The sequence below is a fragment of the Convolutriloba macropyga genome, chromosome 11 (genome assembly GCF_964194025.1).
Source record: "Convolutriloba macropyga chromosome 11, txConMacr16.3, whole genome shotgun sequence".
In the NCBI taxonomy this organism is placed as follows: Eukaryota; Metazoa; Xenacoelomorpha; order Acoela; family Convolutidae; genus Convolutriloba; species Convolutriloba macropyga.
This window is the reverse complement of record NC_134478.1, coordinates 2,262,598-2,284,577: the sequence shown is the minus strand read 5'-3', so window position 1 is coordinate 2,284,577 and position 21,980 is coordinate 2,262,598. Positions and strand designations below refer to the sequence as shown.

General features: G+C 36.4%; 2 protein-coding genes across 8 annotated transcripts in view; one reads left to right on the top strand and one right to left on the bottom strand.

Moving 5' to 3' along the window:
- Nucleotides 1-21,980, top strand: part of LOC142349863 (proteasome subunit alpha type-6-like) — a 237,184-nt gene that overhangs the window by 121,063 nt on the left and 94,141 nt on the right. The window lies entirely within an intron of this gene.
- LOC142349819 (segment polarity protein dishevelled homolog DVL-3-like) overlaps nt 1-21,980 on the bottom strand; it is a 91,139-nt gene that overhangs the window by 28,466 nt on the left and 40,693 nt on the right. For 5 of the 6 annotated variants that reach the window (XM_075401609.1, XM_075401606.1, XM_075401608.1 and 2 more), the window contains 5 exons: nt 15,674-15,800; nt 13,440-13,509; nt 13,005-13,144; nt 7,032-7,175; nt 456-669 (listed from right to left, as the gene is read on the bottom strand). In XM_075401609.1, coding sequence (XP_075257724.1) covers nt 456-669; nt 7,032-7,175; nt 13,005-13,144; nt 13,440-13,509; nt 15,674-15,800 — 695 coding nt within the window. Of the gene's footprint in view, nt 1-455; nt 670-7,031; nt 7,176-13,004; nt 13,145-13,439; nt 13,510-15,673; nt 15,801-19,641; nt 21,889-21,980 lie in introns of those variants that run through there. The other variant, XM_075401605.1, reaches the window with a different exon arrangement.

Sequence of the window (21,980 nt, the reverse complement as noted above, 5' to 3'; positions counted from 1 at the left end):
ACAAGCCACACCTCAGTTAGTAAACTCTGTTAGTGCTCTGCTCACTTCTCCACACAACATACAAGTAGTCAACACAATAGTAAAAGCAGATTAGTTGTTAAACGCGCTACACAAGCTCGCGAAAGGTAATTACGGTGCGACTAGCCACAATATAATATCCCAAATTGCAAAGAAGACTACAAATATTAACATGTAGCGGTCGTAAAAGGTTAGTGGCTGAACCGACAAATCAAAAGAAAAGACTATATTAGTTTGAGTAGTGTAAATGGCCAATCTATTTTACAACTTCTAATCCTATGTTTATTTTTGATCTTGTGAAGGTTATTCAACTCCATTTCAAAAACAGTTAGAAACACGCTCTTCACACGTACGTTAATGCCGACTCAGTTGGGCGTGTGGGGTTAACTCAGTACTAGCAACAATGTTAGTGTTATACAGCTGTAAGCAATACTCACTTTCTGGCAAGGAGGATGAGAATGAATCGTTTGAAGTAACGGACACCATCGACGGACTCATGGGCCCTCCCGACCCCTGTCCAGAGCCAGGAGGTCCCCCTTTGAATCCCCTGGCTCCCCCTGCTCCAGCTGCACCCATCATTCGACTTGTTGCCTCCACCCACGATTGAGGGTCACCTGCTGTGCTCCGCATCAAGTGATGAGCGTCATTTGCCTTCAAAACAACTGATGTCAAAACATTCCCGGTCATCAACGTTTGCAATTTACACATGTACCTATCATCTAGTGAAGCCAATAGATAAAACTAACTGCAGTCGCTAAATTCTGCTGATTCTGCCAGAGTTCTAGTTCCTTCAAAATTCATATTTCAAAACAAATTCAACTCTTAAAACATTCAAAAATCAGTACCGATTAGAATATTTAGTCGACCAATAATGCTTTCAAACAACTTTTAACTTCACATTTATTGTTTCAATTCCCTAGCCCACAAAAACATGCGCACAAAATTTGTACTGAACGGACTACGTTAGATTAGATTATTTTATAAACTTTGATTATTATGCGGTTAGAGTTCTTAGCATATGTAACTAATCCAGAATTCAACTAGGCTAGTAGCTCAACAAATGGACGACTAATTCATTTAACTTGACTTGTCATGATAGAGGGAAACGCCTCGATACAAACCACAAGATAAATTTAGATTTACAGTCTATTTAGGGCTTTAAGACGTGCCATTGATAAACACCTGTTCAATTTGTTAGAATCGGACAATAACGATATCTACAAACTTTCAAAGCCAAAACGAAGATACTACATTATCTAACGATGACGTCGCGTTTCAAAAAATCAACATCAACAAACCTGATCAACGGAAAGAAACGATCAGATAAAACCGAAGAGACGAGTTTTTGATCTCGAACAACCGCTATAGTCGAAAATCACAAGTCTTAAAAATACAAACATAGCCGGCAAATTGCCGGAATAGCTGCGAAATAATAGACTTGTGTGCCGTATAATAGAGATAGAAAGAAATGAGAAATTGAACAAAATCGACGCCGCTCAAAAAACTATGTCAAAAAACATTCCACGACAAATTAAGGAAGATTGTTAAACTTAATTCTGCAGAAGCATTTTTATTAGGGACTTTCATTACACATATGAGTTCCTCTGACCTTATACTAACTCAAATTAAACTTAAGTTTTGAAGTGCGCAACTCTTTTTTGTCGAGTGAAGTATTAAATCACGCGTGATCAAAATCTAATCACGCAGTTGACTTAAAAACGTTGGCTAAAGAGAGTGAGAGATGACTTCACGCGCGCAAATGCCGTTAGTGAGTGGAAGAAGTCATTAAGAAAATTTTACTTCAGATTTGCTGTATGAACGAAAATGAGTGTCAGACAACAAAACAAAAAACAAAAAGCACCGCAATATAGCTCCGCTCAGCTTACAGTTTTGCAACTATAAAAAAAGAAACAAACAGTTAAAACATACCCGGAAAATTGTCGGAAAAAAGGCACCCTTGATTCCCATAGCAAGATTGGGATTGCAAAAAGAGAAAAAACTAAGAACATAGTTCAAGTAACGGGCATCTAAAATTATGCTTTATGGGTTTATCCCATTTCTATTTCTGATTCTGTTTTTTGATACTGATTCTGTTCATTTTGAATTGCTTTGCTGAGCAACTGCTGTCTAAAAATATTTCTAACAGAATGAGAGAAGAGTGAAAGTAGCCTAGATAAGTCAAAAAGATTTCATGCAATATGTTGAACAAGCTGTGAACTAAGATAAAGCGAAAAAAATTTAGTACCACGAAGTAACAAATACCCAGCAGATTGCCGGACAATAGCCGCCGTTGATTCCCATAACCAAGAGTGGGATTGAAAGAAGAGAAAAAACCAATGAAAAAAATGATTTTTTGTAGAATTAATTTTAAAGTGCGAACTATTTTGATGTCATTTTGGAGCTGAATATACTCCTGTTTCGTAGTGAGACCACACAGGTGCTAGTATCAATACCAATAAGCATTAAAAATGGCAACTAAGAACAAAGTTTGCGTAACGGGCATCTAAAAATGGGTTTTATTGGTTTATGCCATTTCTAGTTCTGATTTCGGTTTTAATACTGAATATGTTCATTCTGAATTGCTTTGCTGAGCAACTGCTGTCTACAAACACATTTGACAGAATGAGAGAAGAGTGAAACTAGCCTAGAGAAGTCAAAAAGATTTCACTCAAAATGTTGAACAAGCTGTGAACTACGGTAAAGCAAAAAATTTTTTTCGACGAAGTAAAAAAAATAGGAGCGCTATAATAGCCGGCTGAGAAGTTGAGGCGGCTATTAAATACAAAAAAAGTGAAAAACAAAAATTAAGGATAGCCTAACTTTTCTCCTAGTTTTAAATTGTTCTAACTGTGTCCACAGTTCCATTAGATTTGAGAAATATGGTGAATTCAGTCTCCAAATTGGAGGACAATAAGTATAACAGTAGAACCAATTAGCAGTATGCTCTTAGGAATTTTGATAAATTGCAGCAATGTCTTTAAACATTGAGCCTAACTGCGAATGCTTCATTGATTTATCCCGTTTATATTCATTTCGCTTTTGGACCGTGAACACATTCGCGTAAATGTGCTAAAAACAATTCTAAATTTCATTCAGTTGAAAAAGAGTGAGGTAAGTCGAAAATCAAACTTCAAAATGGTAACGTAAATAAAAGGTAAAACGAACTGAAAAAACATAGAAGGACAAGTTTTGAACAAAAGTTCAACAAACTTTTAACGACTAATAAAAAAAATAAAACTAGAAATAATTAGGAATAGATTCGGAAAAGCATTTAGAACAAAAAAAACCGACAATAGCTAAAAATAAATAGCCGCAAATTATAAAATTTTTTAAAAAGCGGATGTTTGTTCAAACACCGTTTTTTTTCACGGCAATTTAAATTATAGTCGAGAAAAATTCAACGCCGCAAAACCACCGGCTTTATCGCTCCATTTCCTATTTCGGGGTGGCCAAAAACCAATACTTTAATTAGACTTCAAAATCATGAAAATGTGTGAACATATTTAAAAAAAACAGCGCCCCGATACAATTCAAATACTCTGAATTGTAAAAAAAGGAGAACTCAAAATATGAACTTTTGAGATGCTGACGGCGGCTATTACCTAGAACAAAAGAAGCTATGTAGGGTGGCATTCACTTAATTACAAATCTGACTAAGTCAAATGTCAACTTGAAAGTGGCAAAGTACTGCCGACAGATAATCGACACTAATATGGCTTTCATGAACAACTATGAGGAAGTTCGGATTCAACATGATACGCTTGTACTCACTCAGCAGCTATTCATAAGTATAATTTTAAAGAAAATACAAAAAAGCTATCTTTGGTGAATTTGCTCTCAAATAAGTGGCGAGAGGTTGGTTTTCGCTTAGGGACTAGTAAACCGTATAGCACTAAGAGAAACCTAATGCTCTCCTCGCTTTCCCTGTTTATCCAATTTTTGGAGACGGAAAGTCAAATGGGTAGATGAAAAAAAACGATCAGACGAAAAGCCGGTAGTACGAAAGGGAATCGCGGGACTAAGAGAATTGCTACAAACTTCGTTTGAGAGCAATCAATAATCTAGGGGGCGCGCGTCCCCCAAGGGGTCAGAACCCCCCCCCCCCCCATTTCAACTAACAAATGAATGAAACGATGAATGATGCATCCACTTAAACATCAACGATTACACACAACAGTTTTGGTAAATATACTACCATTCTCTTTTTTGCCCCCTGACGGGAATCAATCACAATCTGCAGCGCAGGAAGCGTATGGCACACTGCGCCAAATTTCTACGCTTACAATTTACTATGTTGGGCAATTTTTAAAGTGGTTTTTCTCCCAAATGAGTGGTCTTTAATGGGTTTCGTCTAATACAAACTAGATTTCAGGACAATTTCAACAGACCCATACCGCATGCCAACTTTCTTTGCCAGTTTCGAAAAACTTAATTTTTCTGAAATCAACCAATTTTTCCCGGAAAAACGCCCAAAAGCCATGGAAGGAGTGTTTTAATCCTTTCAAGTCATACGGGCAAAAATGTATTCTAGGGGGTACAATTGGACAACTTGGTGCCGCCAAATTTTGAGGTATCCGCAACTCCTGTAAATACCAGGTCCTGACCAAAGCCTGAGGACCTCCGGCAAGCCTGACCAAAGCAAAAAGCACGCGACCAACGAGCTCCCATAGCCTAATCATTCTTCTTACTTCAACCCAATAGAGCGTTTACTTGATCCTATGAAACGAAAAGTCCGAAAAATAAAATCAAATCAAAAGCCAAATGAATGAACCATTGTCCAAATCGAGCATTTCACTCATATTTCAAAACTTGCTCGTCGGATAATAACTCCACATTTTCGGGAAAAAAATCCTTTAGCTCTTTTGCAAAATCTCCTATTCTCTAGACAACGCAATACGAAAAACATAGCCGGCAGATTGCCGGAAAATAGCCGCAATAGACGCTTGTGGCCTTCCATGAATTGAAACAACTAAAGAAATAAGATAGACCAGCAGTTCTTTAATAGACCATTAGACTTTTTAGGTTAGATTCGGACTGTCAATTTTATGACAAATACGGTCTATAAGGGGAGCATTTTCAAAATTGATATTCGAAATCAAAAACTCAAGACTAATATTAAAGATTTAGGGCATATAAGTTTGCAACTACTTAGATGCACACTATTGATTTTTAATTAAAATGTTCATAAAATTTAAAGTTTCATAAGTGAGTTCAGAAGTCATTTTTCGAGTGAGGTAAGTCACGCAATTGACCTAAAAGCAGAAATGACGTCACGTACACAAATCGTAATTGCAAAGGAATAGAAGTCAATGAAGTCAATTCCAAGAAGTCAATTCCAAGAAGTCAGGTCGTAAGAATCATCGATGGAGACGACGAATTAAAAAAACATAGCAGGACAAGTCCTGAAATACAATCCAAGTAATTGAATGAAAAACAGACCTAATGAACCTGACCAGCAGATCAATTGAACAATCCCAGCCAACAAGACAAAATCTCAAAAGTTGAGAAACTAAAAGAACCAAACAAACTACCCGAAAAAACGACCATTGCTTAAACCCTTGAAGCTTTAATCTAGAAGGCCATATATGACTCATTTCAAAATACTCATTAACTCACGCAAAAACCTTGAAAAAGATGAATCTGCCACTAAAAGTAGATAAATTGGACAAATATGACAAATGCATCAAGAAACTGAGAAGAGAAAATTTACCAAAAATAGGGCTATAACAACGATCAAACTTTTTTTCGACTGTGGAGCTCTGTCTTGTAAACCGTCTACATCATTTAAAAACTTTCGTTGGCCAGTAAAGACAGTTAAACTCAGAGAATGACAAAAAAAATTGAAAAATTTGATCAAATCAAAAATTTTAAATTGCAAGCTTTATTTAAAAAATTTCCTACAATTGCAAAATTAAAAAATTGAAAATTATTTTATTGCCCCTACAAACTATGTAGTAACATACTAGCAAACCCTATAGGAGGTTCCCTGGCCACTACATAAAAATTTCAAAAATGTAAAGAAAAAAAATCGCAACTATCAAAAAATTGGTAACAGATATTAAAATGTTGAATACCATTCCATGGCCAACAAATATTTTCAGTAAACTGTTAGCAAACCCTAGATGAGGCTTGCCCTGGGGCTGGAAAACTTGAATAACGACAATAAATGTCAGAAAATTTGGGAAAAAAACAAAATTAATTAAAAAAGTTCATGAAGTTAAAATGTTTAAAACCAATTCATTACCAATAGAAACTATGCAATAACCTATTATTAAACCCCAGAGAAGATTTTGTGACATCAAAGTCTGAAACAACTCAAAAAATGACAAAAATTTTCAAACAATTTGAATAAGTTAGTATAAAATACCGTGTTTATGTTTGGAGTAGCAATAGATATAGCGCTTAAACAGGCCGTAAAAAGCAATTACGTCTTGCAAAGGACCTTTAACAACTTTAATAAACCTCAATTTCAGACTGGTCTAACAAAAGATCCATAAATGACGAAAAAGTGCTAAAAATTTCATTATTTTAGGCTCAAAAACTCCCAAAAATGACCTTTTAACCGTGAATTAAGGCCTTCCCAGTAACTTCACCACTCTGAGTACTTGAGGGACTACTAAACGCGGACCTCTAATGAAACTTGATGCCCGCTGTGCCTTACCTCTTTATCCCGTTTTGAAAGCTCTAAGTCATGAAAACAGGTGTGAAAACATCTTACAAAAAAAAAGACAGAGCACCAATACAATCCAATTCTTGGATTGTAAAAAACCACGATGTCCCCAATAATAGCCGCTATCGCTTCGCGGCTATTAAAAAACCTTTTTCGAGTTCTATTTTATTTGAACACCTGATTTCAAATTTCAAGTCACCACTGATAATTTCCTCAGATACTTTTTGACGGGGGGCGGGGGGGGGGGCATTTAAGCGTCCTCAACAATTAGAGTGTGTGTTGGTGGGCATGCACAAATGTGCGTGTATGTTTGCTTGATTGTTTTGCTGCGTGTATGGTTTACCTTGGGCAGTGTAAGGTATGACTGTGGGTTGGAGTTCCAGCACTTGGCCACAACCAGTTTAATAGGACCGACATGTGTCACCACATCTCGCAGGATCTTCACAGCGTCGTCATTGCTCATGTTCTCAAACGAGTACTCGTTCACCTAATCAATGATACATCACAGTCATTGTTACCTCATATTATGGTGCAATCATTATCAATTTCATCCATTAATTTAATATAATCATAGTTCAGGGTGACTTTTTTAACAACTGCACTTTAGCACTCCAGATAATCTTTTCGTGGAAGCAACTGATAGATTGCCGAAAATGCTACATTAAAGACCAATATCAAACTGTTCCTCAAATTGTCGAACACCCGTGTTTGACGCACTGAAGTTTTAATTAGCTTCAATTATGCTGAATTCAGCTGCCAAACTGATGGTTTCCCAACTCAGTTTCCAAACTAAGCTTAATGCTAGTACCAACAATTATCCTTTCTATACCCTCCATTTGACTTAATGACCAGGTTTAATCGGTTCTTAACACTTCTTAATTTTGCTGATTTAACATTTGCCGTATTTAGGATAGTGAGCGAGATGCGTCAGAGGTCAACTGTGAAAAAAACTGTGAAAAAAAACGCCGGATGAATTGCTCTTAAACAACTGGTGAGGGGTTGGTTGTCGTAGCCATTAGCTTAAACTCAGGGAGTCTATCTTTATTCGGCAAGCGGGTATGAAATAGGTGGGAGACGGATATAAAAAATGCAAAAATTGCAAAAACAGCCAAAATTGCTGCTATTCACACGATGAATTTATGTCTCCAAAGCAGTTCGGTGAATCTCATATTCAGGAACTCATATTATTCTCATATTTGCAGAACTGCTCAGCAACTTAACCGTAGGGCTTCATCAGTATATACCGTTTTTCAAGACGCTGAGTCACAAATCTGCTCGGCCAGACGATAAATCGATAGTAAAAAAAATCGTATTAAACAGCCCAAGTGGTACACAGCGCAATTTATTCGTTAACAGAACGTAAGATGAATTAACAAAAAGAAAGAAAATGAACTGCGCTACAAAACAAAACTCAAACAACGCTCATTGAGAAAGGTTAAAAAAATCTCGACAATGGCCTACCTAGAAATAGCCCTAAGAAACTGTTAAAACAACTCAAGAAAATGGAAAAGCACTCAGCAGAGTGCCGTGATTACTTCCCACAAATATCAACAGTGCGTTTTCTTTATTTGGTTTGAGAATTGGGCTTATTTCTGGTTCTTAATCAGAGGATAAGGAGATCAAAATTAATACAATAAAGTTCAGAATAGGTAACTAAGGATTGCTTCAACAGCTATTTTTCTCAGTTCTTGTGATTATTTTGTGATTAAGTCAAAATGGGCTTTATGTTTTACTAGCCTCGAGAAGTCAAAAGGATTGAACATATTGAAAAAGCCTCGAAAGTTGTTAATGCGAAAAAAAAATCTGAGACCTATTAAAAAACAGTAGCGCGATAAAAGACGGCTGAAAAGATGACGCTACTAATAAATAAAAACATAGCTGGCATATTGCCAGAAAATAGACACAATAACTTCGTAGATAGTCAGTCTCAAAAAGATTTATTGAGATTTAAAATCTGTTTAAATTAATGCCGCTTCTATTAGCTGCTCTCAGATAACCTTCAATTAGAGTGGAAAGCACTCACTTGACCTTATCTCTTTGAAATGAAGTAAAGAAAAGTCAGATTCAGAGTCAGGAAGTCATTTTTGAGAGTGAGGTAAGTCACACGGACAAAAAAACTCGCTCCAATAAGATTGAAAAACGCACACAATTCAGTTGCAATGGCGAGAACAAAAGGTAGATTTAAAATTATTGTGACGTCATGTGTCCGTAATTAAAATCTTAACGACGAAATAGAAAAAACCAAGAGAAGGCCAATAATAGCCCCTATTATCGCTGTGCGGCTATTAAAAAACAGAAGTGAACAAAAGCACAATGCTGATCTCACTCTACTCTAAGGATCGATAACACATTGATTTGCAATTGACTGGAAAAACCCTCTAACGGTGCAGCGAGACGAGTAGAACAAGACAACGCCACCACTGCAGTTCATTGCCTTCGAACCAAAAAAAAGGAGAGTACCTAAATAACAGTTGCTTAACTGACGCAGTCAATTATTAAACATACCCGGCAGATTGCCGGAAAATAGCCGCCGTTGATTCCAATAAGCATGATTGGGATTGAAAGAATAGATATTGAAAAAAAAAAGATTTTTGTACAAAAACATTTTTTAAGTCCGATTTATTTTGATAGCATTTCGTGGTTGAACATACTTCTGTTTCTTAGAGAGAGGCTACAGGGGCTAATATCAATACCACTAAGCATTAGAGATGGTAACTAAGACTTATAGGAAAGACGTTCAAATAGCGGGCATCTAAAATTGGGCTTTATGGGTTTATCCCGTTTCTACTACTGACTTCAATTTTTTATACTGACTCTGTTCATTTTGAATTGCTTTGCTGAGCAACTGCTGTTCAAAAGATATCAAAAAGATATCAAGAAGTCAAAAAGATATCACGCAAAATGTTGAAAAAGCGGCAAAATGAGGTAAAGCGAAACATTTTCTTATTCGACGAAGTAAAAAAACATAGCAGGACAAGTCCTGACGTACAATCAAAGAATTTTCATTGAACAAAAAAAACTAGACCTAAAACGGTCTATGAATGGATTGGAAAAACCATTTAGAAAAAAATCCTATCCAAAAAATCGAAAAAACAGTTAAAATCAAAGTGAAATTGCCGCATGTGAACAAAAACCACTAGCGAGAAAGCGAATTTTTGTTCAAACACCGTTTTCTCACTCTACTTTAAATTTAGAGCAAAAAAATTTCACGCCGCAAAACCACTCGCTTTTTCGCTCCATTTCCTCTTTCGGCGTGACCAAAATCACTACTCCAATTTGACTTCAAAAGTCATGAAAATGTGTGAACAGATCTTAAAAAAAAAGACAGCGCCCCAATACAATTCAAATTCTTTGAATTGTAAAAAATAGGAGCGCTATAATAGCCGGTTGAGAAGATGAGGGCGGCTATTAAAAATAGAACGCAAATTGCCGAAATAGATATGCGTTTCTTAGATTACAAAAAATATGTTGGGAGATTCCGATGAAATCATAATAGTGACTTTTTTTGTTAAAACAAATTTTTAAGCTAAAACAAAAATTTTTGACACAAGTTTGAAACAGCTTATTTCAATTTTTGTCAAAACTCAAAGCAAATATCCATGTAATGTATTTTTATGCCCTTGAAGAGGTTTTGATTAAGCTCAATCTTGTTTAACATTAGAGTTCAAAGTCAGAGTGAGGTAACTAATCGTGTAAAAGCTTAAAATTTCAGATTATTATCTGAAGCTCATAATCTCAAAACTGAGAAGAAAGAATGCACTTGTACCCAAAAAAATCAACAAGAAACATAAACGCCAGTTGAACAAATTTGAACGCAGAGAACTAAAATTCTTGACCAAAACCCACCAGTCAGCAAACCCGTTGTTAAATTCAAATTGATAAAACAACCTCCGAACAACCGACATAACCCACTAAGGTTGCTCGATCAATTCAAACGACAAGCGACTGGTTGGCTTCCTCAGAACCTAGCTGCTGTACAGGAAGATTAGCTTTAGCGTAATTATGAGAGGTAGGGGCGAGCATGAGTGGGTAGGAAGTGTGCGGCGTTAACAGTTGCAGTGGGATGTTAGGGGTTATGGGACGGCATAGGGGGGGGGGTACATGTATGTGTGGGGGGAGGGGGAGTGTGTGGGGGAGGGACTTTTAATTTATCTTCTTGCAGTAAACTGCCGTCAAATAGCGTCTGTAACTGAAATCAGTTCGTTTAAATGGTAAATGCAATGCCAACTATTTGGTCACAAAAAGTATCGTTCAAGACAGTGCTCTTTTCTGTTATTGCACCCACGTCAATTTGCACCCCTCACTTATACATGCAATAGCACATTGTTTGCATCTTATACACTCACGTATAGAATTAAACGGTATTTTATAACTATACCGACGTAATACTGTGCCAATTATAAGTGCCAAAATTTATTCCATTTTTCACTCGATTATTTCTAAACGATTACGTACAACTATGCCGACGTAATACTATGCCGATTATAAGAGTGCCGAAAATTTATTCAATTTTTCACCCGATAAATTTCGAAACTGCTATTACCAATTAATTATTAATTAAATGCTAACCGACTGTTGTTTTCAAAGCAACCAGGGCACGCTGGTCAGTATTCGGTTGTGATAGATTCATATCAAGTCCCACGGGCCGCTGAGGCATGACCGTGGCCCGCAATTATCATTGTTTGTTTTAAATACTTCTCCCTCCAATTATCTTGTCCTGATAAATAATAAAATCCAAAATCTCAACTTCATTGTCATTGGTTCAGAAATTTTGCGCTCATTTCAGTTAAAGTGATTTGATTGGTTTAGAAATTTATCGCGAGAAAAAATGAATAAATTTTCGGCACTCTTATAATCGGCATAGTATTACGTCGGCATAGTTGAACGTCACTTTTCTAAACAAATCAAATCGCTTTAACCGAAATGAGCGCAAATTCTGAACCAATCACAATGAAGTGGTGAGATTTTGTATTTGTTAGAATAATATAATTGGAGCGGGAAAAATTTAAAGCAAACAATGATAATTGCGGACCATGGCCATACCTCATCGGCCCGTGGAACTTTATATGAATCAATCACAACCAAATAATTGATCAGCGCGCCCTCGTTGCTTTGAAAACAAATTCCGCTAGCATTTAATTGATAATTAATGGGTATCGGCTCTTTTAAAATCAGTTTCAGTATCGGTACTCTTAAACGTCGGCTTAGTATTACGTAAGCATGATTACGTACAACTATGCCGAAGTTTAAGAGTGCCGATATTAAAATTTTCAATTAAATGCTCGCGAAAATTGTTTTCAAAGCAACCAAGGCACGCTGATCAGTAGTTCGGTTGTGATAGATTCATATCAAGTCCCATGGGCCTCTGAGGCATGACCATAATAAATTTCACTCCTTCATTGTGATTGGTTCAAATTTTGCACTCATTTCAGTTTAAGTGATCTGATTGGTTTAGAAATTTATCGGGTGGAAAAATTGAATACATTTTCGGCATTCTTATAATCGGCATAGTATTACGTCGGCATAGTTGTACGTTTTCCAATTAAACACGAACGGCATTTACAATATAATGATGCAGCGAAGTTTTGAACTTAAAGCATACGGAAAACATTTTTATTAATTCGATATCTATCTTGTTCAAGAACAGTTTCATCTAACTTTTTTTTAAGTAACTGAGAGCAAAAATCCCTTCAATCTCTGATGCTGGCATATAAACTTTATCAAGTATGTATAAGAAACAAAAATTGATTTTCTGGGGTGCAAACAGTAAGCTATATAAGAAGGAGCTCAAGACAGTGGGCGCAAATTTCAGCACTTAAATTTGTTTTGAGAATGATTAAAAAAAACTTTGTATCGTCACACTGTATGGTCGGGCCAAAACATGCTAAAAACACCAATTGAAGGATTAACTCAAACATTTTAAACAATGGACTATCTTCAGGCGAATTGCTCTCAAATGACAACCGAATGGTTGGCCTCGTCAATAGCTTTGGTGGCTGATAGAGGCTGTGTTAAGCTTAACAGAGAGGGAGTAATCTGCCCCTCGCATGATTTTTATGTCTTCTCATCGGATTGGTGGCTTTGAAAACAAATTACTTTGAGGACGAAATCAATCGGTCAGACAAAGAGTCGGTAGTACGGAGACTCGCATCAAAAAAGAGCAACTGGACTAACATGATTGTTACAAACTTCGCTTGAGAGCAATTAACAATGTAATGCGATTACGCCCACTCGCCACGACTTATATTGCGGATAGCTTCAATATGATACTGATTGAAACCACTGATTCGTAGTTGAGTGAAAAAGAAATGGCAACCTGTAGAATCATGTCTCCTGGCTCTATTCTACCGTCTTGTGCTACTGCTCCTCCGGGCATTATGGTGCCCACATAGATGCCTCCATCACCCTGTTTGTGTGTCTGACCCACTATCGAAATGCCCAGAAAACTTGTAGTCTCTAAAAGACAAATCCAATCACTCGTCTCGAAAATTTAATGTCTTGCCTAACTTGCCAAAAAGTTTTCTCGATCATTAAAAATAACGTTATGCATGCATCATCGGTGTGCATATCAACTTGTAGCTTTCCTTGATAGGAAGCCCACATCATATAGGCTCCCTTTATCATATACTGCTCTCGATTTAATGTGAGACATTTTGCTAACCCCAAATGACTGAAGCTTCTATACTTTACAGGCGTCAAGGGAATAGAGTACTTAGAAAGGAATCGATTGTCTGGTGTGTGTGTGACTTACCCATGGAGAGGGTGACTGTTATGATGTTGAGGGACATTGTTGAGTCTGTTATACTGCTGAAGGAGTTGGCCTAATAAACAACAAGAACATTAAAACTCAATTCTAAATCCCATGATAGCAAATATTTAATGATTGCATAACCAAAAAAACCTTATTCGGCCTTTCTTTCTCAACTCTTTCTTTTCAAGAAAAAACTCTTTTCGTCCCAATGGGTCTCACGGAGTTTTGAAAAATGTACATCCATAGACAGAATCATCCAAATAAAAGGAAAGTGAAAGAACATATACCACTATTAAGATTTAAAGTGAAAAATGGCACCAGTTTCGGCGCACTTTTCATTTGACTTTTAATATCAAATTGCCGCAAATTGAGTTCAGCTGCTTGAAATTGTGATTGAGAGAAAATTTTAGGACACGCAAAACGAAAAAAGTCAAGGTCGTAAAAGTCACACGAAAAGTCAAAACCGTCATGCAAAAATTTTGCATAAAAAAGACACACACGTTTTCAATAAATGCTATGAACTTCGTTCAAGAGCAATTAAACATACTCCTCTTAATGAGAGGATACAGGGTTTGATATCAATACCAATAAGCATTAGAGATGGTAACTCTGACTTAGTTCAAGTAGCGGTCAAAATGTCTATCGTTTATTTCGTCTAAAAAAACTGAATTTCTGAAAACGAAAACATCTATTCGCAAATGAAGTTGCAACAAAATAATAATTTTCAGACATTAACTGATGACCAGTGGATAGGGAAAAACAACAAAAAGTACATAAATACACACATAGGAAACCGAGAAAATGGGATAAATCAAAAATTTTACAAAAGAATTTAATAGAATGCTACCACGGCACATGACAATTGTTATTAACCCCTTCGAAAAATTCGCTTGATCAGTGAGTGACCTATCCAAATCCTTTCCAGCATACTAAAAAACGATTTAAAAAACTAATTCGAAACATAGCTTACAGATTGCCAGAAAACAGCCGCAATAGCTTTGTACATCTGCAGTCTTCAAAAAGATAGTTATAACAGAAACAGACCGAAAACGAAATTTTTTCTCTTAAATGCTCAGATTTTATATTTGGATTAAGTTATTGCTGCCTCTATAAGCTGCTATAAAAAACCCTTGTTTAGAGTGACCCAAACAATTGACTTTATCTCTTTGGTTTAAGGTAAACAAAATTCAATTTCAAAGCGAGGAAGTCATTTTTGGGTGATGAAAGTCACGTGTACATGTGACCAAAAAGTTAATCACAAAAATGAACAAAGAACTTGCCGCACTAAGAGTGAGAAATGACGCCACGCACGCAATTCAGTTTAAATTGCACGAACGAATGAACAAAAAGGCAGATTTGAAGTGATTGTGACGTCAAATGTTTGTAACAAAATCTTGACGAAGAAAAAAAAACCAAGAGAAGGCCAGTAATAGCCCCAGCTATCACTGTGCGGCTATTAAAAACTTGAACAATTACAAATGTTTATCAATTCAGTGACATCCTGCTAGCCCATAAATAATTGAATCCAAGAAAGTTTTGCAAAAAGCATTTGCAAAATAAGCAGAAAACGTCAAGAACAGGCCAAAAATTGTCAAATGCAATCAATTTTATTTGCCGAAACAAAAATTAACAGAAATCACACGGAAAGATCGCCAAAATAACTAAACAAGCTGACTTCAATCAACATACTCCCACAAAACGAAAAAAATGAAGAACGACTATAACGGCGAAAAGAGAACAATTGTAGCTCAAAATTGTAGCTAACGCTCTAATATTTGCTTCCGATGGTCAAAAGCGCCTCCAAATGTACAATTACGAGTTTATACAGTCTGTAGAAAGCACTTTGGCTAAAAAAGTTAGTTAAAACTATTAAACAGCTTCAAAATTTTTTTATAGATTTTCTCGCTCATCTCGCTAAAACTGTGTGAACAAAATCTCCGCTCTCTAATTTTGTTCAACAATAAAAAGAAAATTTCAGAACAACTCATCCTATTTCAGAACAACTCGACCGATTAGAATATATCACCATAACTCCTCTTCGAGTCTAAAAATAGGCCCGCTACAATAGCCGGCTGAGAAGATGCGGGTGGCAATTGATCATGATAAAGATTTGAATTGATGTACATGGATTCAACTAATTTTTGGGACTCAATATAGCGGAACAGCCTCTCCAAATTTAGCAATAATCTCCCGCATTTCACATTACGAAAATGATGTGGGTGACTAATACTAACTCTGCCATTGATGCGCTGTCGCTGGAAGGGCGGCTTCTTCCTCTTCTTCCGCGGTCTCCTGGCTGCAGCAGCCGGAAGGGGCATCAGGCGGGAGGCGAAGCTCCGGTCCCCAGTAGAAGAGCTGAATCTAAACAGAAACAGACACACTTACATCAAACTCACCAACTCCATTCCCTTTCAAATATTATTCATGTTTCTGCATCCTTGGGAGTTCATGATATACAGATGTAGATCAGTTTATAATTGCCATAGGGAGACATTTGCAGAAAAAGGTAACAAAATACATTGAAAATTCCGGTAACTACAAAAGATCTATACCTTAACTTTTGGGAGTACAATTTAAAACCAGCTACACGACAAAATAATTTACAAAAAAGGATAAAATGTACAACACAAGTAACAGCTGATCGCGAAGTACACACAACTGATCGCAACCTGGAAAGGATATGTCTACAAAAATTTCTCTCATCACTTTTCCGACATTGGTTTCTGATGTCATGTTCGTTATTTGGTCAGGGAGCGTTCTCATTTTTATCAATCCTGGATGATAGTATCGAAATCGATATTGGAGCCGCAGACATGGCTACAGATAACAGGAACAGTTGGTTGGCCATCAGAATTGTCATTGAAAACGCTGTCGAAAATTGCACAAGATGTTGTCATAAGTTGAGCTCACGGACTGAAAACTCTTTTCACTGAGGACCAAATACTATCAACAGGCGTTGCATATAAGTAATAGCAATGACAAGAAGATGAAACATAACCGACTAACGTCGGGCGAATTGCTCTCAAACAACCGGCGAGCGGTTGGCTTCGTCAGTAGCTAGCCAACAGTTTGAGCTGAAACAGCTGAAAGGCTCTAAGAGCACTTAATGCCCGCTGGGCGCCACCTGTTTATCCCGTTTTTGAGGACGAAAAGTCAAAAGCGTCAGACGAAAAATCGGTCAAGCGAAAAATCGCATAAAAAAGACCGACAGGACTAAAATAATTGCTACAAACTTCGTTTGAGAGCAATTAACAAGAAGCCAAGTTTGAATTTAAGCGCGCAACGGAAAGCTCCGACATTTCTTTAAGCAGCTTTAAAATTATAAATTTAACCAACAAATGTCGGCGAACTGTGTTCTCAAAAGACCGTCGGGCGAGATGATCAATAAAATACTTCATAGCCTTTCATTAGCGCTAATCTACAAGATTTCAACTTAAATTAAATCAATTTCGGCGTATTTCCATTAGTAGTTTTAGTAGTAAACTATAAAGTAAAAGTGCTGCTATATACTCTGAATGAGGGCAATTCAACACGTGGACATAAGGAATTCAGGCGTGAAAAAGTCCCTTGAAATGTGGTGAGACGAAAAATGTGCATAAGACCGAAATGAATAAAAAATAATTTCTGAACTTCGTTTGAGAGCAATTAAAAAACTCGTTAGAGGCCAAACCAAAGCAACTCTTAAGTCTCTGCGTCATTAAGCATCAAGAAAAATGAACCCAAATTATTACCTGACTTTTTAAGGCAATTTTTGAGTTATCTAATCAAAATGAACACAAGGAATATCCAACCTTCTCAATGAGGTAACAAGGTTAATTTGTTTCATTTCTCCAAGCACAAAAATAAAGTTCGCTGGGATTTGTACGTTCAAACTTTGTATGTTCAGTATTTGTATGTTCAGCAAAAAAATCTTTTTAGCGAATTTCAATTTGATTTTGAAAAAATATCTGAGCCAGTGAGATTTATGAAATTTTGATAATTAGCCCTCTTTTTTTCAACATTCGCAGATTTCTTATTGCTCATACTCATTTTCTCCATTTTTCCTCAATTTTAAACTTGGAACAAATTGCTTTGAATAATCGTAAAAGGCGCATTCAAGAGAAATGGCAAGAAAAGAAAAACATCAAGATCCAAACTCAAATCTTGAAAACTTGTGTTATTTCCAAACATTAGTGATCAAATTTTAAAATACTGCAGATTTACAAACAAACTCAGCAAAAACGAAAAAAATGGAAGACGACGAAGTGAGCGAATAAAATATCTTTGACATATCTCGTGTGAACAAAAATCTACTGACTCGAATGAACAAAAATTTGTTTAAATAATGTGCATGCTCACAATATAAAAAAAAAACGAATAAAAAATTAACAAAAGCTTAAGTGAAGTGAGCATGACTTTATATGTTAACAAAAGTCTTGTACGACATAAAAAGAAAACATGAGGACGTGTTGCACAAAAATGAGGAGAATTGTCATTAATTCACCAAAAAATAACTACATGTGACTGGGAAATAGATTTGGAAAAAAATTAGAGCAAAATCCAATCAAAAACTCGAAAAAGAGTAAAAACGGAAATTATATTGTCGAACATGGAAAAACCATTACAAGAGAGCAAACTTTGAATCAAACGAGTGCTAAATTTCAAGCCCCAAAACTACTCGCTATTTCACTCCACCTCCTGCTTCGACGTGACCAACATCACAGCTCTAATTTGACTAAAAATCATCAAATAATTTGAACATATCTTCCAAAAAAGACAGCACATCAATACAATTCGTCCTCTTTGAAGTGCAATACATATCCGAAAGAATACCGGAAATGACTCGAGGAGCCATCTTTGCCAAAAAAGAGTTTGAAATACTTATTATCCACTAGAACAAAAATTAAAAAAAAACATCTAAGTTTGAATTAAATTAGAAAAGTAATTTTAAAAAGTTAAATTAAAAATCTTCCCTTATTTCTTCACACGATACAAGTATACTAGGACAATTAAATTCCTCGCACAAAATTAGACAAACTATAATAGGCTGACAAAATTTCCTATTTAGAAGAAAATTGAGAAGTTATATTTATTTTTCGTCATTTTTCTAAAATGCATTATACCAACCAAAATTTAATCATTTGTGAACTACAAAAACCTACGAGCATCATCCCAATTGAAGCAATAAAGCAAAAAAGTTTGTCATTAAACAATTTAATCATTTAAACAGTTTTCTTCGGGTTAAACTTACGCACTGAGGGTGAATTTTTGCGATACGCTTATCAACAGTAACATTTTGGGTCTTCGGAATTTCTTCAATGAAAAAAAATGTCAGAGTACGAAACAAAAATTTGCAAGTAGCGGACCATTGATTTCCTTGTGATATCAATCTCCTCACTATAGGCCAAAATTGAAAGAAAAAGATACGCAAGCCAACTTTTCAGCAAAAAAATCTGAAAATTGTACGTTATTAAATGTGTTATCCGAATTTCAATTTCGTACGTCAGATTCATTGTCCAGTTTAGCCATTTAACCAAGAAAAACGCCATTTATATAAAGCTATTAAACAAAAGAAGGATTCCAGTTAATTTATCTCCAAAAAGAAAAGATTCGATCCGATAGGTAGTTTCTGGTCCATCGAAACAAATTACAAGCAACCGTAAATGCTCATTTCTCTCTTTTTGAAAATCAAGTTGGTGGAAAAAAGTAGAATATCTAATTATAATCTACGCTTGAAGAGCCTTATTATGGAACCATCATTTCTAGGATACGCAAAACGATTCCAATTTCGTCTGGATAAAAGCCGATTCTGTTTAGCAGACAAAACTACAACCAATGGATCGGTAATGTGCAAAAAAATCCGTTTGTGTCACCACTTGTTAAAAACACTAACATGCTGAAAGTTAAAACTTTTCTAATCACTAATTTAATAGGTCATACAACGAACAAACTATAAGTAGAAAATAGAAAAAAGATCATTTTACAATATTTCCTGGGCGTAGAAACAATAAACTGCAAAATATGCAGTAAAAAATGTCACAATCCAGTCATTGTACGATAAAATTTTTCATGCCCAGAAATTTTGCAAGATTGTGCAATTTATATGATCAACGAATGGTAAACCTCAGGTGTCCTGCAAGTATTGGAAACCCTCCATTTACTACTTACATAAAAATTAGCGAAGTAAAATAATTCGATCAACTTTGCCATAAAGGATACTTACTGTGCTCGACAGAAAGGACAAAAATTGACAGATGTTTGATGACATTCGGATTTTTCTTCTCGATCAAATTTTTTAATAGTACTGTCACTGATTGTTGTCTCACTAGCTTCCAGCGAATCAGTTAACGTATGGCAAGATGAGGAAAAAAGTGATGAAAGATCTTCACAGGAAGCGGGACATGCTTCCAAGGAATCATGTCTGATGAGAAAGGAATTCCTTTGATTCCCGTTGAAATAAGCCGGCTCCAACATACTTTTGGGTCTGGGCATATTTTGACCATGTTTGGATTTAAATCTGCGCCTGATAACTGCTTTTCCAATTTGACTATCGCCGTAATCTACTCGAGATGTAAACCCTGTTTTAAGGTCACCAGATGGATCCACGAAGGATGACGTGCCTGGTGATATGCGAGATCCAGATCCGTAGAAGAAATGTCTACTGCTATCATGGGGAATTTTGCTGCATTTTCCAGTACAGCATCGGAAATGTGATGATAGGTTTCGATTTGACACATCGTACGAAGTGTTGGAATGCATTGGCATCTCAAATGTCTTTTTCGGATGATATTGTTTCTTCTCTCTTTCAACAGAGAGATCGGGATTGTGTTTGGTACGGGAGTCTCCCCTTGAAGATCTCCGGCGTTCACGTCGTTTCGATTCTTTGTCCTTGTACTGATGAGGTTCTTTTGTGGGTTCTATTACTGACTGGACATGTTCTCTGTTTCGTCTCTTAACTCGCTCCGTTCTGGGAGTCGGTTCGTCTGGCTGCGTGGTTGGCGACACAGTCGGATCTGAGGCCGCAAAGAACTCTGTGATTGGATGATTGGCGGGATCCAGAGCAGGAGATGACGGACAGGAAGAAGATGCCAGCGATGGACACCTCATGTACCCAATGCTCTGAGGTCGCAGAACCGTAGCCAGAGTTATACTCCGTCTCTCTCGTTCTTTCTTGGCATGGCCAGTGAATATATCGCGGTTATTTCCAACTTTAGTCATTGCTAATTAAGCTGTTCTACAATTCAATGTACAGCTGTCATTCGATTGAAGTCGCAACAATTGTAAGTTGTCGAGTTTCAAGAGTCCACGAAGTATTTACAATACATGAGCTACAATTCTTTTGACACTCGGAGTGTCATGAGTTGAGAGATGATAAGAATAAAATGAGATATTAGGCACTAAGCATGTCTATGGGCAAGAAAGAGAGCGAGGCTAGAAGGAATTGTAAGCTAAGACAGGCAATACTGTGAGTAGAAATTGACCCGTCAAAGCCAGTCAAGTGATGTACAAAAGATTTCTATTTTGAAAATTATGTAATTGAAATTATTCAATTTGAAAGTATTCAAATAACTGAAGTGTGTAACAAAAGAGTGATTGTAACAAAAGCTAATGTCTGATAAGATTGAGAGGAGCAAGATAAAAACAACAAGAAGAAGAGATATAGAGCGAGTATTGGTCGGTCGAAGCAGAAAAAGAAAAAATAGAAAAGAATAGATAGAAAGAAAAGGTTGTTGATTGTATAATATGTAAGTGTATTGTGTATGAGCTGTGTAAGTGTGTGGTGAGTTAGAGATTGTATATGCATGTGTATGTGTTGGATTTGAGTTGTTTTAAAAAGAGAGAAGAACATCCCACTGAGATCTCAACAGTGGTCCTCCTCATTAAGAACATGAGCAGTGTGGGACAACAGCCACACCACTTACAACCCAACCAACTAAAAGCGTAACCAACTGCTACTAATACTACTACTACTAGGTACCATACAAATGGCTCTTCGTGTCGGACCACCAACATCTAACTCTGCTCGTAAGTGCAGCAACCGCATTAGTCTTCCATAAATTCGGACGTTCAGGTTAATGAATTAAATAAATGTCATTGTTAATTCGAACACTAAATGTAAACTAAATCAATTTCTCTAGTTTTAATTGTTAACTGTTATAACTGTAACAAGTGACAAGTTTGAAATTTATTACTAGTAGTCAACCAGTCGCTATATTTGACTAAATTAAGCTTGAGAAAAAAAGCCTAAAGAAACTTATTCTAGTTGTAATTTCTCAGATTGGTTTGAAATGCCGATCAAAGTGAAAAAAAAAACTAAATTTCTAAAAGTTGTTTTGGAACGCAATCGGTAGCCAAATATTGGACAGTTTTGTCAAACTTTGATCAAAGAAAGTATTCACAGTTATGAAAGAGTAGGCCGTAGCAGTAGTCGAAAGAAAGAGTAAACAAATAAGTTGAGCTCAGAACAATCTTTACCAAGCCTAGTGTTGCGTTGCTGCGCCTGCTTAAATATAGCAGCTAACTAACTAACTACTAACTAATAATAACGACGCAGTAACTCTC